The sequence below is a fragment of the Eucyclogobius newberryi genome, unplaced genomic scaffold (genome assembly GCF_026437365.1).
Source record: "Eucyclogobius newberryi isolate DKJ021-1_F unplaced genomic scaffold, fEucNew1.0.hap1 SCAF_305, whole genome shotgun sequence".
Lineage (NCBI taxonomy): Eukaryota > Metazoa > Chordata > Actinopteri > Gobiiformes > Gobiidae > Eucyclogobius > Eucyclogobius newberryi.
Window position 1 is genome coordinate 25,037 of NW_027315952.1, and position 19,367 is coordinate 44,403.

Below are 19,367 nucleotides of genomic sequence, written 5' to 3' on the forward strand. Positions count from 1 at the left end.
TGGTTTAGACCTGGTTTAGACCTGGTTTAGTCCTGGTTTAGACCTGGTTTAGTCCTGGTTTAGTCCTGGTTTAGTCCTGGTTTAGACCTGGTTTAGTCCTGGTTTAGTCCTGGTTTAGAACTGGTTTAGTCTTGGTTTAGTCCTGGTTTAGTCCTGGTTTAGTCCTGGTTTAGACCTGGTTTGGTCCTGGTTTAGTCCTGGTTTAGTCCTGGTTTAGTCCTGGTTTTGACCTGGTTTAGTCCTGGTTTAGTCCTGGTTTAGAACTGGTTTAGTCCTGGTTTAGTCCTGGTTTAGTCCTGGTTTAGACCTGGTTTAGACCTGGTTTAGTCCTGGTTTAGTCCTGGTTTAGTCCTGGTTTAGACCTGGTTTTGACCTGGTTTAGTCCTGGTTTAGTCCTAGTTTAGTCCTGGTTTAGACCTGGTTTAGACCTGGTTTAGTCCTGGTTTAGTCCTGGTTTAGTCCTGGTTTAGTCCTGGTTTAGACCTGGTTTAGTCCTGGTTTAGACCTGGTTTATTCCTGGTTTAGACCTGGTTTAGTCCTTGTTTAGACCTGGTTTAGTCCTGGTTTAGTCCTGGTTTAGACCTGGTTTAGACCTGGTTTAGACCTGGTTTAGTCCTGGTTTAGTCCTGGTTTAGACCTGGTTTAGTCCTGGTTTAGACCTGGTTTAGTCCTGGTTTAGACCTGGTTTAGACCTGGTTTAGTCCTGGTTTAGTCCTGGTTTAGTCCTGGTTTAGTCCTGGTTTAGACCTGGTTTAGAGCTCCTTCTGAACATCACTCACATGGAAGTACAAGGCCTGTGATGTGGCTCTCTGTCATTTTGGACAGAAACTGTTGTAGCACAAATAGAAAAACGCCTGTGGATTTAGCAACTTTTTATTGTAAATAGTTGTTTATTGCTTGTATATATCACAAGAATACTTTTATATGTTCATATTTGCACCTTGTGGTTCACTTTGAACCTTTTTAAACGCTTGGTTGAGCATGTTTGAGGGTTTTATAATGAAAAAAACATAATTTTTCTAGACTTTGTGTTTTCTGTGTGTGTTTAGGTCCAGTATGTTGAAATAGTATGTCAAAGTGAAAAACTAACTGAACATATTGATGAGGTTGTGCTGGAAAAAAGATACCCAACATTGGTCTGGTAAACATTTCTTAATGTAGTATATCAGGGCAAAATTGAAGGTACCCAAGAACGGCCAAAAAAGCTTCGGACCCCGAAGGGTTAAAGTATATTTAGCAACGGTAACTGAAAAAATACACTAAATGTCAGGAAAACTATTTAATGACAACAATGAAGAAGCACTGCAGACAAACCGTGTAAGAGAAGGCAGGTAAATAACACAACAGTTATGGTAAAATAACACAACAGTTATGTTAAAACAACACAACAGTTATGTTAAAATAACACAACAGTTAAGTTAAAATAACACAACAGTTATGTTAAAATAACACAACAGTTATGTTAAAATAACACAACAGTTATGTTAAAATAACACAACAGTTATGTTAAAATAACACAACAGTTATGTTAAAATAACACAACCGTTATGTTAAAATAACACAACAGTTATCCTTAACACAGACAATAACAGTAGAGAACAAACCTGGAAGTGTGAGCTAAAGCTGGTACATTCTACATCACAATTATCTCTAACACAGATACTGTACTGCTCTCAGATCTGCTCTCTACGCGTTGAATAGTTGTGTATTTGAAACGCAGATCAAGACAGCTTACAATGATTTACAATTGTGGTGTGAAAAGTTCGAATGAAACTGAAAAACAAACATAAATAAGTCTACATTAGCATCATAAGTGTATCGACAAATACACCAGGAAGTAGCCAGCGCCACAAAATGCTAAACATGATGCTTATTATGTCGTAAATACGTGTGAATAAAGTTATGGTCGGCACCAGATCATCATGCATGGATCTATTATAATATCTGGATAGGGCGTGGCTCGCTGCAGCATGTCGCAGACTCCCCCAGTGGCCATTTTGTATTGTTTTATTTTGTACATAATATTTGGCCCACGATTTGAGAAAGAGTTTGGTTTGATGGAAACTGTGGCTCATGCAACTTATTCTATATTTTCAAGGCCTGAGGCGAAACTTAACCTCCTTAAACGCTCCACGTGTGTTTGTGTTTAATGGTGAGTCAGTTCAGGTGTAAAGAGAACTACAGAGAACTACAGAGAACTACAGATGACTACAGAGAACTACAGAGAACTACAGAGAACTACAGATGACTACAGAGAACTACAGAGAACTACAGATGACTACAGAGAACTACAGAGGACTACAGAGAACTACAGATGACTACAGAGAACTACAGAGAACTACAGAGAACTACAGATGACTACAGAGAACTACAGAGGACTACAGAGGACTACAGAGAACTACAGAGGACTACAGAGAACTACAGATAACTACAGAGAACTACAGAGGACTACAGAGAACTACAGAGGACTACAGAGGACTACAGAGAACTACAGAGAACTACAGATGACTACAGAGAACTACAGAGGACTACAGAGGACTACAGATGACTACAGAGAACTACAGAGAACTACAGAGAACTACAGAGAACTACAGAGGAATACAGAGAACTACAGAGAACTACAGAGGACTACAGAGAACTACAGAGAACTACAGAGGACTACAGAGACCTACAGATAACTACAGAGAACTACAGAGAACTACAGAGGACTACAGAGAACTACAGAGACCTACAGAGAACTACAGAGAACTACAGAGGACTACAGATGACTACAGAAAACTACAGAGAACTACAGAGAACTACAGAGACCTACAGAGAACTACAGAGAACTACAGAGACCTACAGAGAACTACAGAGAACTACAGAGGACTACAGAGGACTACAGATGACTACAGAGAACTAGAGAGAACTACAGAGAACTACAGAGAACTACAGAGGACTACAGATGACTACAGAGAACTACAGAGGACTACAGAGAACTACAGAGAACTACAGAGGACTACAGAGAACTACAAAGGACTACAGATGATACAGAGAACTACAGAGAACTACAGAGGACTACAGATGACTACAGAGAACTACAGAGAACTACAGAGGACTACAGAGAACTACAGAGGACTACAGAGAACTACAGAGAACTACAGAGAACTACAGAGAACTACAGAGAACTACAGAGGACTACAGAGAACTACAGAGAACTAAATATGACTACAGAGAACTACAGAGGACTACAGAGAACTACAGAGGACTACAGAGGACTACAGAGAACTACAGAGAACTACAGAGAACTACAGAGAACTACAGAGAACTACAGAGAACTACAGAGGACTACAGAGAACTACAGAGAACTAAATATGACTACAGAGAACTACAGAGGACTACAGAGAACTACAGAGGACTACAGAGGACTACAGAGAACTACAGAGGACTACAGAGAACTACAGAGAACTACATAGGACTACAGATGACTACAGAGAACTACAGATGACTACAGAGAACTACAGAGGACTACAGAGAACTACAGAGAACTACAGAGAACTACAGATGACTACAGAGAACTACAGAGAACTACATATGACTACAGAGAACTACAGAGGACTACAGATGACTACAGAGAACTACAGAGGACTAGAGAGAACTACAGAGAACTACAGAGAACTACAGAGAACTACAGAGGACTACAGAGAACTACAGAGAACTACAGAGAACTACAGATGACTACAGATAACTACAGAGAACTACATATGACTACAGAGAACTACAGAGGACTACAGATGACTACAGAGAACTACAGAGGACTACAGAGAACTACAGTGAACTACAGAGGACTACAGAGAACTACAGAGGACTACAGATGACTACAGAGGACTACAGAGAACTACAGAGAACTACAGATGACTACAGAGAACTACAGAGGACTACAGATGACTACAGAGAACTACAGATGACTACAGAGAACTACAGAGAACTACAGAGGACTACAGAGGACTACAGATGACTACAGAGAACTACAGAGGACTACAGATGACTACAGAGAACTACAGAGGACTACAGAGGACTACAGATGACTACAGAGAACTACAGAGAACTACAGATGACTACAGAGAACTACAGAGGACTACAGATGACTACAGAGAACTACAGATGACTACAGAGAACTACAGAGAACTACAGATGACTACAGAGAACTACAGAGGACTACAGATGACTACAGAGAACTACAGAGAACTACAGAGAACTACAGAGGACTACAGAGGACTACAGATGACTACAGAGAACTACAGAGAACTACAGAGAACTACAGAGGACTACAGAGAACTACAGAGAACTACAGATGACTACAGAGAACTACAGAGAACTACAGAGAACTACAGAGAACTACAGATGACTACAGAGAACTACAGAGGACTACAGATGACTACAGAGAACTACAGAGGACTACAGAGAACTACAGATAACTACAGAGAACTACAGAGGACTACAGAGAACTACAGAGGACTACAGAGAACTACAGAGAACTACAGATGACTACAGAGAACTACAGAGGACTACAGAGGACTACAGATGACTACAGAGAACTACAGAGAACTACAGAGAACTACAGAGAACTACAGAGGAATACAGAGAACTACAGAGAACTACAGAGGACTACAGAGAACTACAGAGGACTACAGAGAACTACAGAGAACTACAGAGGACTACAGAGACCTACAGATAACTACAGAGAACTACAGAGAACTACAGAGGACTACAGAGAACTACAGAGACCTACAGAGAACTACAGAGAACTACAGAGGACTACAGATGACTACAGAGAACTACAGAAAACTACAGAGAACTACAGAGAACTACAGAGAACTACAGAGAACTACTGAGACCTACAGAGAACTACAGAGAACTACAGAGAACTACAGAGAACTACAGAGAACTACAGAGGACTACAGAGGACTACAGAGAACTACAGAGAACTACAGAGAACTACAGAGGACTACAGATGACTACAGAGAACTATAGATGATACAGAGAACTACAGAGAACTACAGAGGACTACAGAGAACTACAGATGACTACAGAGAACTACAGAGGACTACAGATGACTACAGAGAACTACAGATGACTACAGAGAACTACAGAGAACTACAGAGAACTACAGAGAACTACAGATGACTACAGAGAACTACAGAGGACTACAGAGGACTACAGAGAACTACAGAGGACTACAGAGGACTACAGATGACTACAGAGAACTACAGAGGACTACAGATGACTACAGAGAACTACAGAGGACTACAGAGGACTACAGATGACTACAGAGAACTACAGAGAACTACAGATGACTACAGAGAACTACAGATGACTACAGAGAACTACAGAGAACTACAGAGAACTACAGAGAACTACAGATGACTACAGAGAACTACAGAGGACTACAGAGGACTACAGAGAACTACAGAGAACTACAGAGAACTACAGATGACTACAGAGAACTACAGAGGACTACAGAGGACTACAGAGAACTACAGAGGACTACAGAGAACTACAGATAACTACAGAGAACTACAGAGGACTACAGAGAACTACAGAGAACTACAGAGAACTACAGAGGACTACAGAGAACTACAGATAACTACAGAGAACTACAGAGGACTACAGAGAACTACAGAGGACTACAGAGGACTACAGAGAACTACAGAGAACTACAGATGACTACAGAGAACTACAGAGGACTACAGAGGACTACAGATGACTACAGAGAACTACAGAGAACTACAGAGAACTACAGAGACCTACAGAGAACTACAGAGAACTACAGAGGACTACAGATGACTACAGAGAACTACAGAGAACTACAGATGACTACAGAGAACTACAGAAAACTACAGAGAACTACAGAGAACTACAGAGAACTACAGAGACCTACAGAGACCTACAGAGAACTACAGAGAACTACGGAGAACTACAGAGAACTACAGAGAACTACAGAAAACTACAGAGAACTACAGATGACTACAGAGACCTACAGAGAACTACAGAGAACTACAGAGAACTACGGAGAACTACAGAGAACTACAGAGGACTACAGAGGACTACAGATGACTACAGAGAACTACAGAGAACTACAGAGAACTACAGAGAACTACAGAGGACTACAGATGACTACAGAGAACTACAGAGGACTACAGAGAACTACAGAGAACTACAGAGGACTACAGAGAACTACAAAGGACTACAGATGATACAGAGAACTACAGAGAACTACAGAGGACTACAGATGACTACAGAGAACTACAGAGAACTACAGAGGACTACAGAGAACTACAGAGGACTACAGAGAACTACAGAGAACTACAGAGAACTACAGATGACTACAGATAACTACAGAGAACTACATATGACTACAGAGAACTACAGAGGACTACAGATGACTACAGAGAACTACAGAGGACTACAGAGAACTACAGAGGACTACAGAGAACTACAGATAACTACAGAGAACTACAGAGGACTACAGAGAACTACAGAGAACTACAGAGAACTACAGAGGACTACAGAGAACTACAGATAACTACAGAGAACTACAGAGGACTACAGAGAACTACAGAGGACTACAGAGGACTACAGAGAACTACAGAGAACTACAGATGACTACAGAGAACTACAGAGGACTACAGAGGACTACAGATGACTACAGAGAACTACAGAGAACTACAGAGAACTACAGAGACCTACAGAGAACTACAGAGAACTACAGAGGACTACAGATGACTACAGAGAACTACAGAGAACTACAGATGACTACAGAGAACTACAGAAAACTACAGAGAACTACAGAGAACTACAGAGAACTACAGAGACCTACAGAGACCTACAGAGAACTACAGAGAACTACGGAGAACTACAGAGAACTACAGAGAACTACAGAAAACTACAGAGAACTACAGATGACTACAGAGACCTACAGAGAACTACAGAGAACTACAGAGAACTACGGAGAACTACAGAGAACTACAGAGGACTACAGAGGACTACAGATGACTACAGAGAACTACAGAGAACTACAGAGAACTACAGAGGACTACAGATGACTACAGAGAACTACAGAGGACTACAGAGAACTACAGAGAACTACAGAGGACTACAGAGAACTACAAAGGACTACAGATGATACAGAGAACTACAGAGAACTACAGAGGACTACAGATGACTACAGAGAACTACAGAGAACTACAGAGGACTACAGAGAACTACAGAGGACTACAGAGAACTACAGAGAACTACAGAGAACTACAGATGACTACAGATAACTACAGAGAACTACATATGACTACAGAGAACTACAGAGGACTACAGATGACTACAGAGAACTACAGAGGACTACAGAGAACTACAGAGAACTACAGAGGACTACAGAGAACTACAGAGGACTACAGAGGACTACAGAGAACTACAGAGAACTACAGATGACTACAGAGAACTACAGAGGACTACAGATGACTACAGAGAACTACAGATGACTACAGAGAACTACAGAGAACTACAGAGGACTACAGAGGACTACAGATGACTACAGAGAACTACAGAGGACTACAGATGACTACAGAGAACTACAGAGGACTACAGAGGACTACAGATGACTACAGAGAACTACAGAGAACTACAGATGACTACAGAGAACTACAGAGGACTACAGATGACTACAGAGGACTACAGAGAACTACAGAGAACTACAGAGGACTACAGAGAACTACAGAGAACTACAGAGAACTACAGAGGACTACACAGAAGTGGAAATGTTACTTAGTACTTTTAAAAGGTTTTTTTAGATCTTGAGAAGTTTATTTTGTTAATTCAAATACAATATTTAACTATATTTAACAATAGACTAAATGTTTATCTCTGTAGATCAACTCTGAAGTTGTGATGCTCATAAACTGAAGCTCAGAGTTGGTGAAATGACACTTGTTTTTCTAAATACATTTCAGTTTATGAGAACAAACGTGTTTGTAATTTCTTTTAATTGATCCAGTAATTGCTTGAAAAACAGCGTAGGCTTTATAAAGCTATTTAGTTCTTATATTTTGTATTGTTTTATTTTTTACGTTGTGTTCGGCCCGCGACCCAATTGAGTTTGACCCCCCTGGTCTAGACCAATCAGAGCGCGTGTAGGTGACGTGAACGGGCGAGGTGCCGTGGGTGAGCCCAAATGCCTCGAATAACCTACAGGCGTAAAACTATGATCCATGAGTTTAATAACTGAACATATCATCAAACTGATGACCACCACGGGCCTGAGGGCCGTGGGTCTGAGGGCCTCTGAGGGCCTCTGAGGGGCTCTGAGGGCCGTGGGTCTGAGGGCCGTGGGTCTGAGGGCCTCTGAGGGCCGTGGGTCTGAGGGCCGTGGGTCTGAGGGCCGTGGGTCTGAGGGCCGTGGGTCTGAGGGCCGTGTAATAAATGCTATGGAAATGGAATGTTTTGCCAGGTATAAACTAATCGATGTTACGTCCCGTGCTCCACACTCTCTGCTCGCCCGTCCTCAGGTCTTTTACTCGGCTCCCTGAGCTTGGACTATACAGGCCTCTAGTGGCCGGTTGTAAACTCTGCATCCTCACAGTCTGCAAACATATAAACATGATCGATTGACGGACTCAGGCCCGTATCCAACGGCCAGTCTCAGGTTCATAACGTTTGGGCGGGTTCATACTTCCCAACTTATTTACCATCCCGGGGGGAGATAATGCATAAAGAAGCAGAAGATTGTTTTGAGCAGAGGGGGTTGTCTGGGCTGTGACAGCTCTGGATGTGGACTAAAGACAACAGAAAGATGTTACAATGTCTTGGACTCATTTTGGGCCCAAGACATCCAGGGACGAAGTTATGATTTTGTTCTAATACATTTAGTTGACCAGTACATTCAATATTACCTCCAAGTGCCCATTTTCAGGTTCACTGCTAAAGTTGGTCTTTTCATTTTGTAAATGTCCAGTTACTTCAGTTCAGTCCATTTCATCCATATAATCACCATATAAATGATAAAGGGCTGTGATTTCAGGTACTCTTGAGTCTTGTTTTGTCTTTATATCCAGAAGTTAAAACTGTCTAAATCCAGTTAAATCCCATATTATCTTCACTCTCTGGTGGTGGATGTGATCACTGGTCATTTATCTGTGAATTTAAGTCACAGATAGAGCTCCCATTTATATATATATATAAAAAATACAATATATATCTGAGACAGTTCATAGCCACGCTGTAGATCTAAGGTTTTATTCTACTTTTTCCAGGTTTAATAATTTAGGATCAAACGAGGTGTAACCATGAGAAAAGATAATGCTCTTCTGCACATGTGTGTGGCTCTTAAAAGAGCCGTTGTTGTTGTTGTCGTGTTCAGTCAAGTGTCGTTTAACCTCCGAAGCCGTACAGAGTGCGGCCCTGTCTCTTCAGGGCGTACACCACGTCCATGGCGGTCACGGTCTTCCTCTTGGCGTGCTCGGTGTAGGTGACGGCGTCACGGATCACGTTCTCCAGGAAAACCTTGAGCACTCCGCGGGTCTCCTCGTAGATCAGACCGGAGATACGCTTCACGCCGCCGCGGCGAGCCAGACGGCGGATAGCGGGCTTGGTGATGCCCTGGATGTTGTCACGGAGAACTTTGCGGTGGCGCTTGGCGCCTCCTTTACCGAGTCCTTTTCCTCCTTTGCCGCGTCCACTCATGTTTACTGTTTCTTGGTGGAAGAGTCAGATGTGGCTCTAACGGCCGCTCCAATGGTGTTTATCCTGCTTTTGCGGACGCAGGTGAAGACAGTCTGTGGGCGTGGCCGTTCTTCCACCAATAGGAACGTGCCTCCCAAAGGTCGTTTACGCAGAACAATACTTTTGCTTTTTTTAGTCTTAAAAGAAAAAAACGTACACATTTCTCACGATATTAACAAACTGAAAAACGATGCCCTTTCACTTAAATGAAAATACTGTTCATTCACAGCATACAATTAACTCCACAATAAAGTGCGTAAGTGCTCATCTTTCCACTTTTGAAACATTTCACAAAAATCTAAGTATATACATTATTAATAATATGGGCCTACATTAAATATGCTCATCTACGAGGTTGTAACATTTGTGAATGAATACTTAACATTTCCATTTACAATAGAGTATAACACTCCAGTAACTAACTTTACATATTTAGTTTACTGCTTTATTCAGAGCATGATTCATTTCAAGTCCGTCAAACAATCTTTGAATTTAACTAGACGTTGCAAATTTAGAGCGGTTTAACCAACCTAATTTTACTCTGGGTGGAGACCTTTATATATATATATATATATATATATAATATTATATAAAAATAAATAAATAAATGCAAGTGGTAGACGTTCATCTTTGTCAGATGTGGGTGGCCCTGAGAAGGGCCGTTGTTGAAAGGTTGGAGCACACTGGGGTTTACTTGGAGCTGGTGTACTTGGTCACGGCCTTGGTGCCCTCGGACACGGCGTGCTTGGCCAGCTCTCCGGGCAGCAGGAGGCGCACGGCGGTCTGGATCTCTCTGGAGGTGATGGTGGAGCGCTTGTTGTAGTGCGCCAGGCGGGAGGCCTCTCCGCCGATCCTCTCGAAGATGTCGTTGACGAAAGAGTTCATGATGCCCATGGCCTTGGAGGAGATGCCGGTGTCGGGGTGGACCTGCTTCAGCACCTTGTACACGTAGATGGCGTAGCTCTCCTTCCTGGACTTTCTCCTCTTCTTGCCGCCTTTTCCAGCGGTCTTGGTCACGGCTTTCTTGGAGCCCTTCTTGGGCGCGGCCTTGGCGGGTTCAGGCATCGTGAGCTGTTCTGAGGACAGACGGACGAATGACTTGAGAGCGCGCCGCCCCGCCGTTTAAAGCAAGCCTCATGCAGATAAGCTGTGCTGTTCCTCGAAGCTGATTGGTGGATTATAAGAAGTGGTGTTTTCTCTTTTACAATTCCTCTGGGAAATATTGAAATAAAGAACTAAAGGATTTCTAAAATATCTAAATAAAAAAAAAGAAAAGAAAATCTCAGATGAAACTACTAAATTCAGAACTATCATTTAATAAAACCAAAAGTACACATATTGATAATAATGCTCAATTCTTACTAAATCACAAGAAATAATTACAAGGTAAATTCATAGCTTCAATCCAGTTGTTTGTAAATACAAAATATTATGCATTCCCTTTTTCATATATTTTACATTGTATGTTGCACCTTTGATGCCAAAGCATTTCCCAGTCTGTGAATTCTGTAATTGACCCTAACCCTTTCTTAGTTAGAACACGTGTTTATTTTGTTTTCTGATACAGTAAATGTATTTTCAAAGCAGTTGATCTCATCACTGATGGTACTTTACTGTGTATTAAACAACTCAACAAAAATAACTGCAAACCACACAATTAACAAACACAGTTCTTTCACAGAAGTGCTTGTGGGATCTACAAACTTTAACTAATATTATAGTTGTTTTTACTATTGAATAAACACTAAAATCTAAAGTTTAGCCCAATTATCAAAACCTTACAGTCAAGGAGCAAAACTGGGCCTCAGATCTGCACCACTGTAACACAATAAGTCAGTTCACACTTTGTGCAAAACAACACACACAGTGATTTACAACACTGAACACACTTGTATGTATTTAAGACACAGAAGTTTATCAAAATGTCACTTCTTTGCAATGCTAAAGCACTGACTGTCAAATGACCACACCCATGTGCCAAATGACCACACCCATGAGCCAAATGACCACACCCATCTGGTGTGTAACTGGTGTGTAACTGGAGTGTATCTGGTGTGTAACTGGTGTATAACTGGAGTGTATCTGGTGTGTAACTGGTGTGTATCTGGTGTGTAACTGGTGTGTAACTGGAGTGTATCTGGAGTGTAACTGGTGTGTAACTGGTGTGTATCTGGAGTGTAACTGGTGTGTAACTGGTGTGTATCTGGTGTGTAACTGGTGTGTAACTGGTGTGTAACTGGTGTGTAACTGGTGTGTAACTGGAGTGTATCTGGTGTGTAACTGGTGTGTAACTTGTGTGTATCTGGTGTGTAACTGGTGTGTATCTGGTGTGTAACTGGTGTGTAACTGGAGTGTATCTGGTGTGTAACTGGTGTGTATCTGGAGTGTAACTGGTGTGTATCTGGTGTGTATCTGGTGTGTAACTGGTGTGTAACTGGAGTGTATCTGGTGTGTAACTGGTGTGTATCTGGTGTGTAACTGGTGTGTAACTGGTGTGTAACTGGAGTGTATCTGGAGTGTATCTGGTGTGTAACTGGTGTGTAACTGGTGTGTATCTGGTGTGTAACTGGTGTGTAACTGGCGTGTAACTGGAGTGTATCTGGTGTGTAACTGGTGTGTAACTTGTGTGTATCTGGTGTGTATCTGGTGTGTATCTGGTGTGTATCTGGTGTGTATCTGGTGTGTAACTGGTGTGTATCTGTTGTGTATCTGGTGTGTAACTGGTGTGTAACTGGTGTGTATCTGGTGTGTAACTGGTGTGTAACTTGTGTGTATCTGGTGTGTAACTGGTGTGTATCTGGTGTGTATCTGGTGTGTAACTGGTGTGTAACTGGTGTGTATCTGGTGTGTATCTGGTGTGTAACTGGTGTGTAACTGGTGTGTATCTGGTGTGTATCTGGTGTGTAACTGGTGTGTAACTGGTGTGTATCTGGTGTGTAACTGGTGTGTAACTTGTGTGTATCTGGTGTGTAACTGGTGTGTAACTGGTGTGTAACTGGTGCAAACATAGATAAGTCATATGCAACATGTGTGTTTCATATGGTAAAAAAATATGGTTTTGATCAATTAGTGAAGAGTTTTTACAAGAGTGGTTCATTTTGCAAAGGAGCTAAGGTGTTTTGCTAATTGGGTTTGTGGTTGTGCTAATTGTGTGTAGGGTTTTGCTAAATGAAACAAAACAATCAAAATTGTGTTTATTTAATCGTAAAAAAATGTAATATATATATATATATAAATGGGAGCTTTGTCTGTGACTTGAATACACAGTTAAATGACCGTCAGTGATCAAATCCACCACTAGAGAGCGAAGATAATATGGCATTTAACTGGATTTAGACAAGTTTTAACTTTTGGACAGACAAAGCAAAACAAGACTCAAGAGTACCTGAAATCACAGCACTTTATAATTTATATGGTTTAATTCAATTCGGTTGTTGGAATATTTAACAGGCTTTTAGTTTTGGGATTTGACCAATTCATCACTGTTAGTTTTGACCAGTGAGACGTTTGACAATTATTTTCTTTGCCATGTTTGACATATTCTCACCCATTTGTAAGTCACTAAAATGTGGACAAGTTGACCTGCAAACAAGTTTCAGTTAGAAATCAGGCAACAGTTTTGTTTCCTTCTCTGGAGTGGGTGGCTCTTAAAAGAGCCGTTGTGTTGTTATCCGGGTCTGGCTTTACTTGGCCTTCTCGGTCTTCTTGGGCAGGAGCACGGCCTGGATGTTGGGCAGCACGCCTCCCTGGGCGATGGTCACTCCTCCCAGCAGCTTGTTCAGCTCCTCGTCGTTGCGGACGGCCAGCTGCAGGTGGCGGGGGATGATCCTGGTCTTCTTGTTGTCTCTGGCGGCGTTACCGGCCAACTCCAGGATCTCAGCGGTCAGGTACTCGAGCACCGCGGCCAGGTAGACGGGAGCTCCGGCTCCGACGCGCTGGGCGTAGTTACCCTTCCTCAGCAGCCTGTGCACACGGCCCACGGGGAACTGCAGCCCGGCTCTGGAGGAGCGGCTCTTTGCCTTTGCTCTGGCTTTACCGGCGCCCTTTCCTCTTCCAGACATGTTTGTAGTATCAGATGATTTCACACGAGGGAGAAACTGTTCTCTGTGGCCGCTCACAGGCGGTATATATAGCAGCAGTGCTGACTTCTGATTGGTCGGCTGAGCGTTAGTTTGATTCTCCAATCAGAGCACGGATATCCTCTCCGCTTTACCAAAGTAACAATACATGAAACAATACATTCAAGTTCACGACTGTACATTTAGGACAAGAGAACTTACAATGGGGAACAACACTGTGGCTATAACACTACTACTAAATTGTAATGTTGATAATTGTATCCTGTAGCAGATTATAATTGTTTTTCGTTTTGAGTTTATAAAAGTTGTTTTATCATTGTACATTTTTGTTTCATTTATTTTTTTACTTTTGTTAAGAATATAAGGTTTTTCTTTTTTTCCTTTTGTAAGGGCTCCTCTATTTGCACATGAATTGCAATTACTGTGAAATGCATGTGCAGTCTATGTGCTGTCGTGACACATATGCATGTGCAATTACTGTCGTGATCACATGCAATGGTATTTATGTATTTATTTATTTGTCTATGGGAGTTTTTATTTATTTATAGGAGATCTTCTACTGAAAGTGTTTTTCAGACTTCCTATAAGTGATCTGTATCTACCAACGTTGCACCAATGAAATTTCCCCATGTGGGACAATAAAGGAATATCTTAACTATTAAAAGTGTAAGTTATCTGATGTCTCACTTCTGTACCTATGTTGTAACACTGACATTTCCCCACTGTGTGGATTATTAAAGGTTTATCTTAATCTTATGTTCGTGAATTCAGTTCATTGGCAATGGCAAAAAAAAAAAATGTCTTATAAATATATGATATAACATACGTGTTAGGCTGAATTAACTTTAGGAAGTATGAGAAAAAAAACTTCTTATAGAACAAAACTCCTCTCATATCTTAATAGGGAATGGAGGAAAACCATAAATAAAAGTAAAGTAAAACTAGCTAGAATAAGACTAAATACTAATACAGTTACGTACACTCTTATTTACATCAGTTATAGGCACATGAACTTGGCCTTAATTGCTTTAGAGTATAATTGCACATGAACATGACAGTTTCACCTAATTGAGTTGGTATTTAATATGTTTTTTTAAAGGTGGCCCTATTTAGGATTCCAAGCAATGTTCTGGTCAAGTATGGCTCTTAGAATGTGTTGGTGGCTCTTAAAAGAGCCGTTGCTTTGGGTTCACTCGGGGTCAGTTTAAGCCCTCTCTCCGCGGATGCGTCGGGCCAGCTGGATGTCCTTGGGCATGATGGTCACTCTCTTGGCGTGGATGGCGCACAGGTTGGTGTCCTCGAACAGACCCACCAGGTAGGCCTCGCTGGCCTCCTGCAGAGCCATGACGGCAGAGCTCTGGAAGCGCAGGTCGGTCTTGAAGTCCTGGGCGATCTCCCTGACGAGGCGCTGGAAGGGCAGCTTGCGGATGAGCAGCTCGGTGGACTTCTGGTAGCGGCGGATCTCCCTCAGGGCCACGGTGCCGGGCCTGTAACGGTGAGGCTTCTTGACGCCGCCGGTGGCCGGGGCGCTCTTGCGGGCCGCCTTGGTGGCGAGCTGCTTCCTGGGAGCCTTTCCTCCGGTGGATTTACGCGCTGTCTGCTTCGTTCTGGCCATTTTCTCTGCTCTTGGGTCAGTGTCAAACCTGAAACTCTTTGCTCTCTCAGCCAGCGGCAGCGGGCTTTATACAACCAGGGCGAAGCCGATTGGCTGAGCTGGGCTCGCGCTCTGAATTCAAACATTAACCACGCCTCTGTCCCACGCGCCCCGTGTTCTGTCCCTTTCATTCTATAACTTCATAAATAACGTGATCAGATTTTAGTTTGAGTTTCTTCAAGGCTTTTGAAACTGTAACAGTTCATTTTGAGTTGTCCTCATCAAACATATTAAACACTTTGTTCGTCAAAAACGTCACAATGCGTCCATGTTTCAGGATCACATAGAATAATATATTGTAGTGATATAAGATCACAAGCCTTTATTTGTCCCACAATGTGGAAATTCCACTGTTGCAACACAAAGTAGGTACAGAAGTGAAAAATAACGGATGAAAACAACTCGAAAAGCTCTTATAAAAAAAGCTCTTATACTATATAATAACAATAGTGACACTCTTATTTACAGCTGTTTCATGGACAGAGAATATTGAAAACATAATAATAAAAAATACAAAATATATACTATTTTTATAAATGTATAAAAACGTGAAACTGATGAAATAAAGCAAGACAACGTGCCTATTGCACTGCCTTGTAAAGTACTATAGTATTGTATTATAATTCTGTTCTTCTGTGGGTGAGTCTCACAGAAGAACCGTTTTGTGTCAATGTTGTGCTATTTACGTTCACAGAAATGACCAGCACAATCAAAAAGGAGCAGAGAAGAAAACAAATATATAAAAACAACAACAAAACAAGATGGTTTTGAACACATTTTGTTTAAGACAACTTGTTTAACGTTTCTCATTTACGACATGCCACACTTCAATGGTTCAGTCATTTTTTTTCCCTTTTCAAATTAATATGATTTTGTTGTTGCTTTAAACTGATAAATATAGAGAGCTTAGGTGATGTTTTTGAGTGACAATCCAATGAGTCCCAAAGTTTTACCCGAGCCACAGATATTGTCATTGTGGCGCCCCCTGCAATCCCTGTAATTGTCTTCTATGAATATGGTCTATGGTTTGGAAGTTCTTTTTGAGGTCGATATAAACTGCTAGAGCGCTGTTTATTTTCAATTGCTGTGGTGATATGTTCTGTTTTCTGTGGAAGTGCTAAAGATGTAGGTCGTTCTTTCCTGAAACCAAACTGACTCTCCCAGTAATAAACATAATGTGTTTCATGATTACTGTGATTGTGATTCTGCAACATTGATATTCAAGGGAAGAGCTGCTCTTTAGAGAGAGTGGTGGCTCTTAAAAGAGCCTTTTGAGGGTCGTGGTGGTCGCTGTGACTTTACTTCTTGGCCTTCCTTGCCGGGGCCTTCTTTGCGGGGGCCTTCTTCGCGGGGCTCTTCTTCACTGCCTTGGCGGCCTTCTTGGGCGCAGCTTTCTTGGGGCTCTTGGCGGGCTTCTTGGCTGCCACTTTCTTGGGGCTCTTGGCGGGCTTCTTCGCCGCTTTCTTGGCCGGGGACTTGGCCTTCTTGGCGGGCGCCTTCTTCACCACCTTCTTCTTGGGGGAAGCTGCCTTCTTCGCCGCCGCCGCGGGCTTCTTGGCTTTAACGGGGCTCTTCTTCTTCGCTGCGGTCTTGGGCTTGGCCTCCTTCGTGGCCAGTTTGAAGGAGCCGGAGGCCCCCGTGCCCTTGGTCTGGCTCACGGTGCCTGAGGCCACCATCTTCTTCAGAGTGGTGTTGATGCGCTTGTTGGCTTTCGCCACATCGACGCCCTTTGCCGCCAGCGCCTTCTTCACCGCGGCCACGGAAGTGCCCTTGCGCTCCTTGGACTCGGCGATGGCGTCGGTGATCAGCTTCGTGAGGCTGGGGCCCGCGTCCTTCTTCTTGGCCGCGGCCTTCTTCTTGGGGGCCTTGGCTTTGGCCGGAGCCGGGGCTGCTGTGGGAGCGGTCTCTGCCATGATTCGTGTCGGTTAGATCTGTGTCTGGAGCCGGGGCGCGCGCGGAGGATCCTTATAACGGACATGAGAACCGTAGAGACTCAACCCTCTCTGCTGAGCGGCGCCGGCTCCGCTTTGTGTTTTCTCTTCGCAGTTTAGAGTTAAAAATACAGTAACGTGACTAATTTTTTGCAAACTATTTGACACGAATCTTTAGAACAAAGTCACATCTAGTTGTCTAATGCAGTCATAGACTGACAGAGTCTTGTGTTTTTAAGAACGAGCCATCAAACCCTGGCCATGTCCACACCAGCGAGACACTCGGCATCGACTTTTTCCTACATTTAGCTTTAAAGTGGACTAAACTTTGATACATAAGAAACTATTTGTATTTAGACAAACAAAAGAGATGTCAAGGAGTAAATACACAAACTAAACTTGTAGTGTGGCTTCAGTGTTTAGTTGTAATTAACCGAGTTTGTGGCGGTAGTAAACACAAAGCTGAGGAGCCTTTCTGTGTCAGTCTGCGCTGGGGCAATGGTATAATTCTGTTCATGTACATAACTATATGTGTTTACACGAGTGTGATGTGTGGAAACTGTGTGGAGAAAGGTTTTGGAACAAATTAAGGAATATCAGAAATCAACATGTACATTTCAAACCATGGCGACTTGGTTAATTGCTGAATTTGTGTTAGAAGGATATAATGTATTTGATGTACACAGGCATTGTAAGTACAAGCACAATATTGTAGGTAAATCACTGATGGCTCAGTTATACATTAAGTAATGGAACATTTGCCTTAAAAACAGATGACAGTCAAAGTATACGTCCATGCCCGGGCACATTTTATACATGAGTTACCAACGGTGCATGACAAATTAAGTATTAAGATGTAAAGTGAGATGTTCAGTTTTGGATTAAAACCCAAACCAACACAAATAAGTGGAGATTGTGCTATAATATAATAGGATCATATATTTTACAAACAGTTATGATACGACCATAAGTGATCATATGTTAATGATCATTTCCTGGTGTCAAATTGTCAAAATAAAAAAAACCAAAAAGTGTTAAAAATATATACCGCTCCATTGTCTAAGGACAGCTGTAACAATCGAGGCCTTTTAAACAGAAGTATAAAGTGTTAAACATGTGTCACATATAAAGTGTTAAACATGTGTCACATATAAAGTGTTAAACATGTGTCACATATAAAGTGTTAAACACGTGTCACATATAAAGTGTTAAACACGTGTCACATATAAAGTGTTAAACATGTGTCACATATAAAGTGTTAAACATGTGTCACATATAAAGTGTTAAACATGTGTCACATATAAAGTGTTAAACATGTGTCACATATAAAGTGTTAAACATGTGTCACATATAAAGTGTTAAACATGTGTCACATATAAAGTGTTAAACACGTGTCACATATAAAGTGTTAAACACGTGTCACATATAAAGTGTTAAACATGTGTCACATATAAAGTGTTAAACATGTGTCACATATAAAGTGTTAAACATGTGTCACATATAAAGTGTTAAACATGTGTCACATATAAAGTGTTAAACATGTGTCACATATAAAGTGTTAAACACGTGTCACATATAAAGTGTTAAACATGTGTCACATATAAAGTGTTAAACATGTGTCACATATAAAGTGTTAAACATGTGTCACATATAAAGTGTTTAACACTTTATATGTGACACATGTTTAACATGTGTCACATATAAAGTGTTAAACATGTGTCACATATAAAGTGTTAAACACGTGTCACATATAAAGTGTTAAACACGTGTCACATATAAAGTGTTAAACACGTGTCACATATAAAGTGTTAAACACGTGTCACATATAAAGTGTTAAACACGTGTCACATATAAAGTGTTAAACATGTGTCACATATAAAGTGTTAAACATGCCCCGTGTGGTGAGGAGGTGCTCTGCTGAGAGCGAGGAGACTCTGAGGGACTGCTTCAGCA

At 41.7% G+C, this 19,367-nt stretch overlaps 5 protein-coding genes across 5 annotated transcripts; all 5 read right to left on the reverse strand.

Moving 5' to 3' along the window:
- Positions 1 to 9,382: 9,382 nt before the first annotated feature.
- Positions 9,383 to 9,715, reverse strand: LOC140374726 (histone H4). The gene has a single exon (XM_072461722.1). It carries the CDS (start codon positions 9,709 to 9,711, stop codon positions 9,400 to 9,402), a length of 312 nt encoding a protein of 103 aa, XP_072317823.1. The 5' UTR covers positions 9,712 to 9,715; the 3' UTR covers positions 9,383 to 9,399.
- A 657-nt stretch (positions 9,716 to 10,372) lies between these two features.
- Positions 10,373 to 10,823, reverse strand: LOC140374728 (histone H2B 1/2). The gene has a single exon (XM_072461724.1). The coding sequence runs from the start codon at positions 10,813 to 10,815 to the stop codon at positions 10,441 to 10,443; it is 375 nt and encodes a 124-aa protein (XP_072317825.1). The 5' UTR covers positions 10,816 to 10,823; the 3' UTR covers positions 10,373 to 10,440.
- A 2,551-nt stretch (positions 10,824 to 13,374) lies between these two features.
- Positions 13,375 to 13,842, reverse strand: LOC140374724 (histone H2A-like). Its single transcript, XM_072461719.1, has one exon. The coding sequence runs from the start codon at positions 13,809 to 13,811 to the stop codon at positions 13,434 to 13,436; it is 378 nt and encodes a 125-aa protein (XP_072317820.1). The 5' UTR covers positions 13,812 to 13,842; the 3' UTR covers positions 13,375 to 13,433.
- Positions 13,843 to 15,017: 1,175 nt separating this feature from the next.
- LOC140374725 (histone H3) lies at positions 15,018 to 15,465 on the reverse strand. The gene has a single exon (XM_072461720.1). It carries the CDS (start codon positions 15,442 to 15,444, stop codon positions 15,034 to 15,036), a length of 411 nt encoding a protein of 136 aa, XP_072317821.1. The 5' UTR covers positions 15,445 to 15,465; the 3' UTR covers positions 15,018 to 15,033.
- A 1,301-nt stretch (positions 15,466 to 16,766) lies between these two features.
- LOC140374727 (histone H1.03-like) lies at positions 16,767 to 17,396 on the reverse strand. The gene has a single exon (XM_072461723.1). It carries the CDS (start codon positions 17,394 to 17,396, stop codon positions 16,782 to 16,784), a length of 615 nt encoding a protein of 204 aa, XP_072317824.1. The 3' UTR covers positions 16,767 to 16,781.
- Positions 17,397 to 19,367: the final 1,971 nt, after the last annotated feature.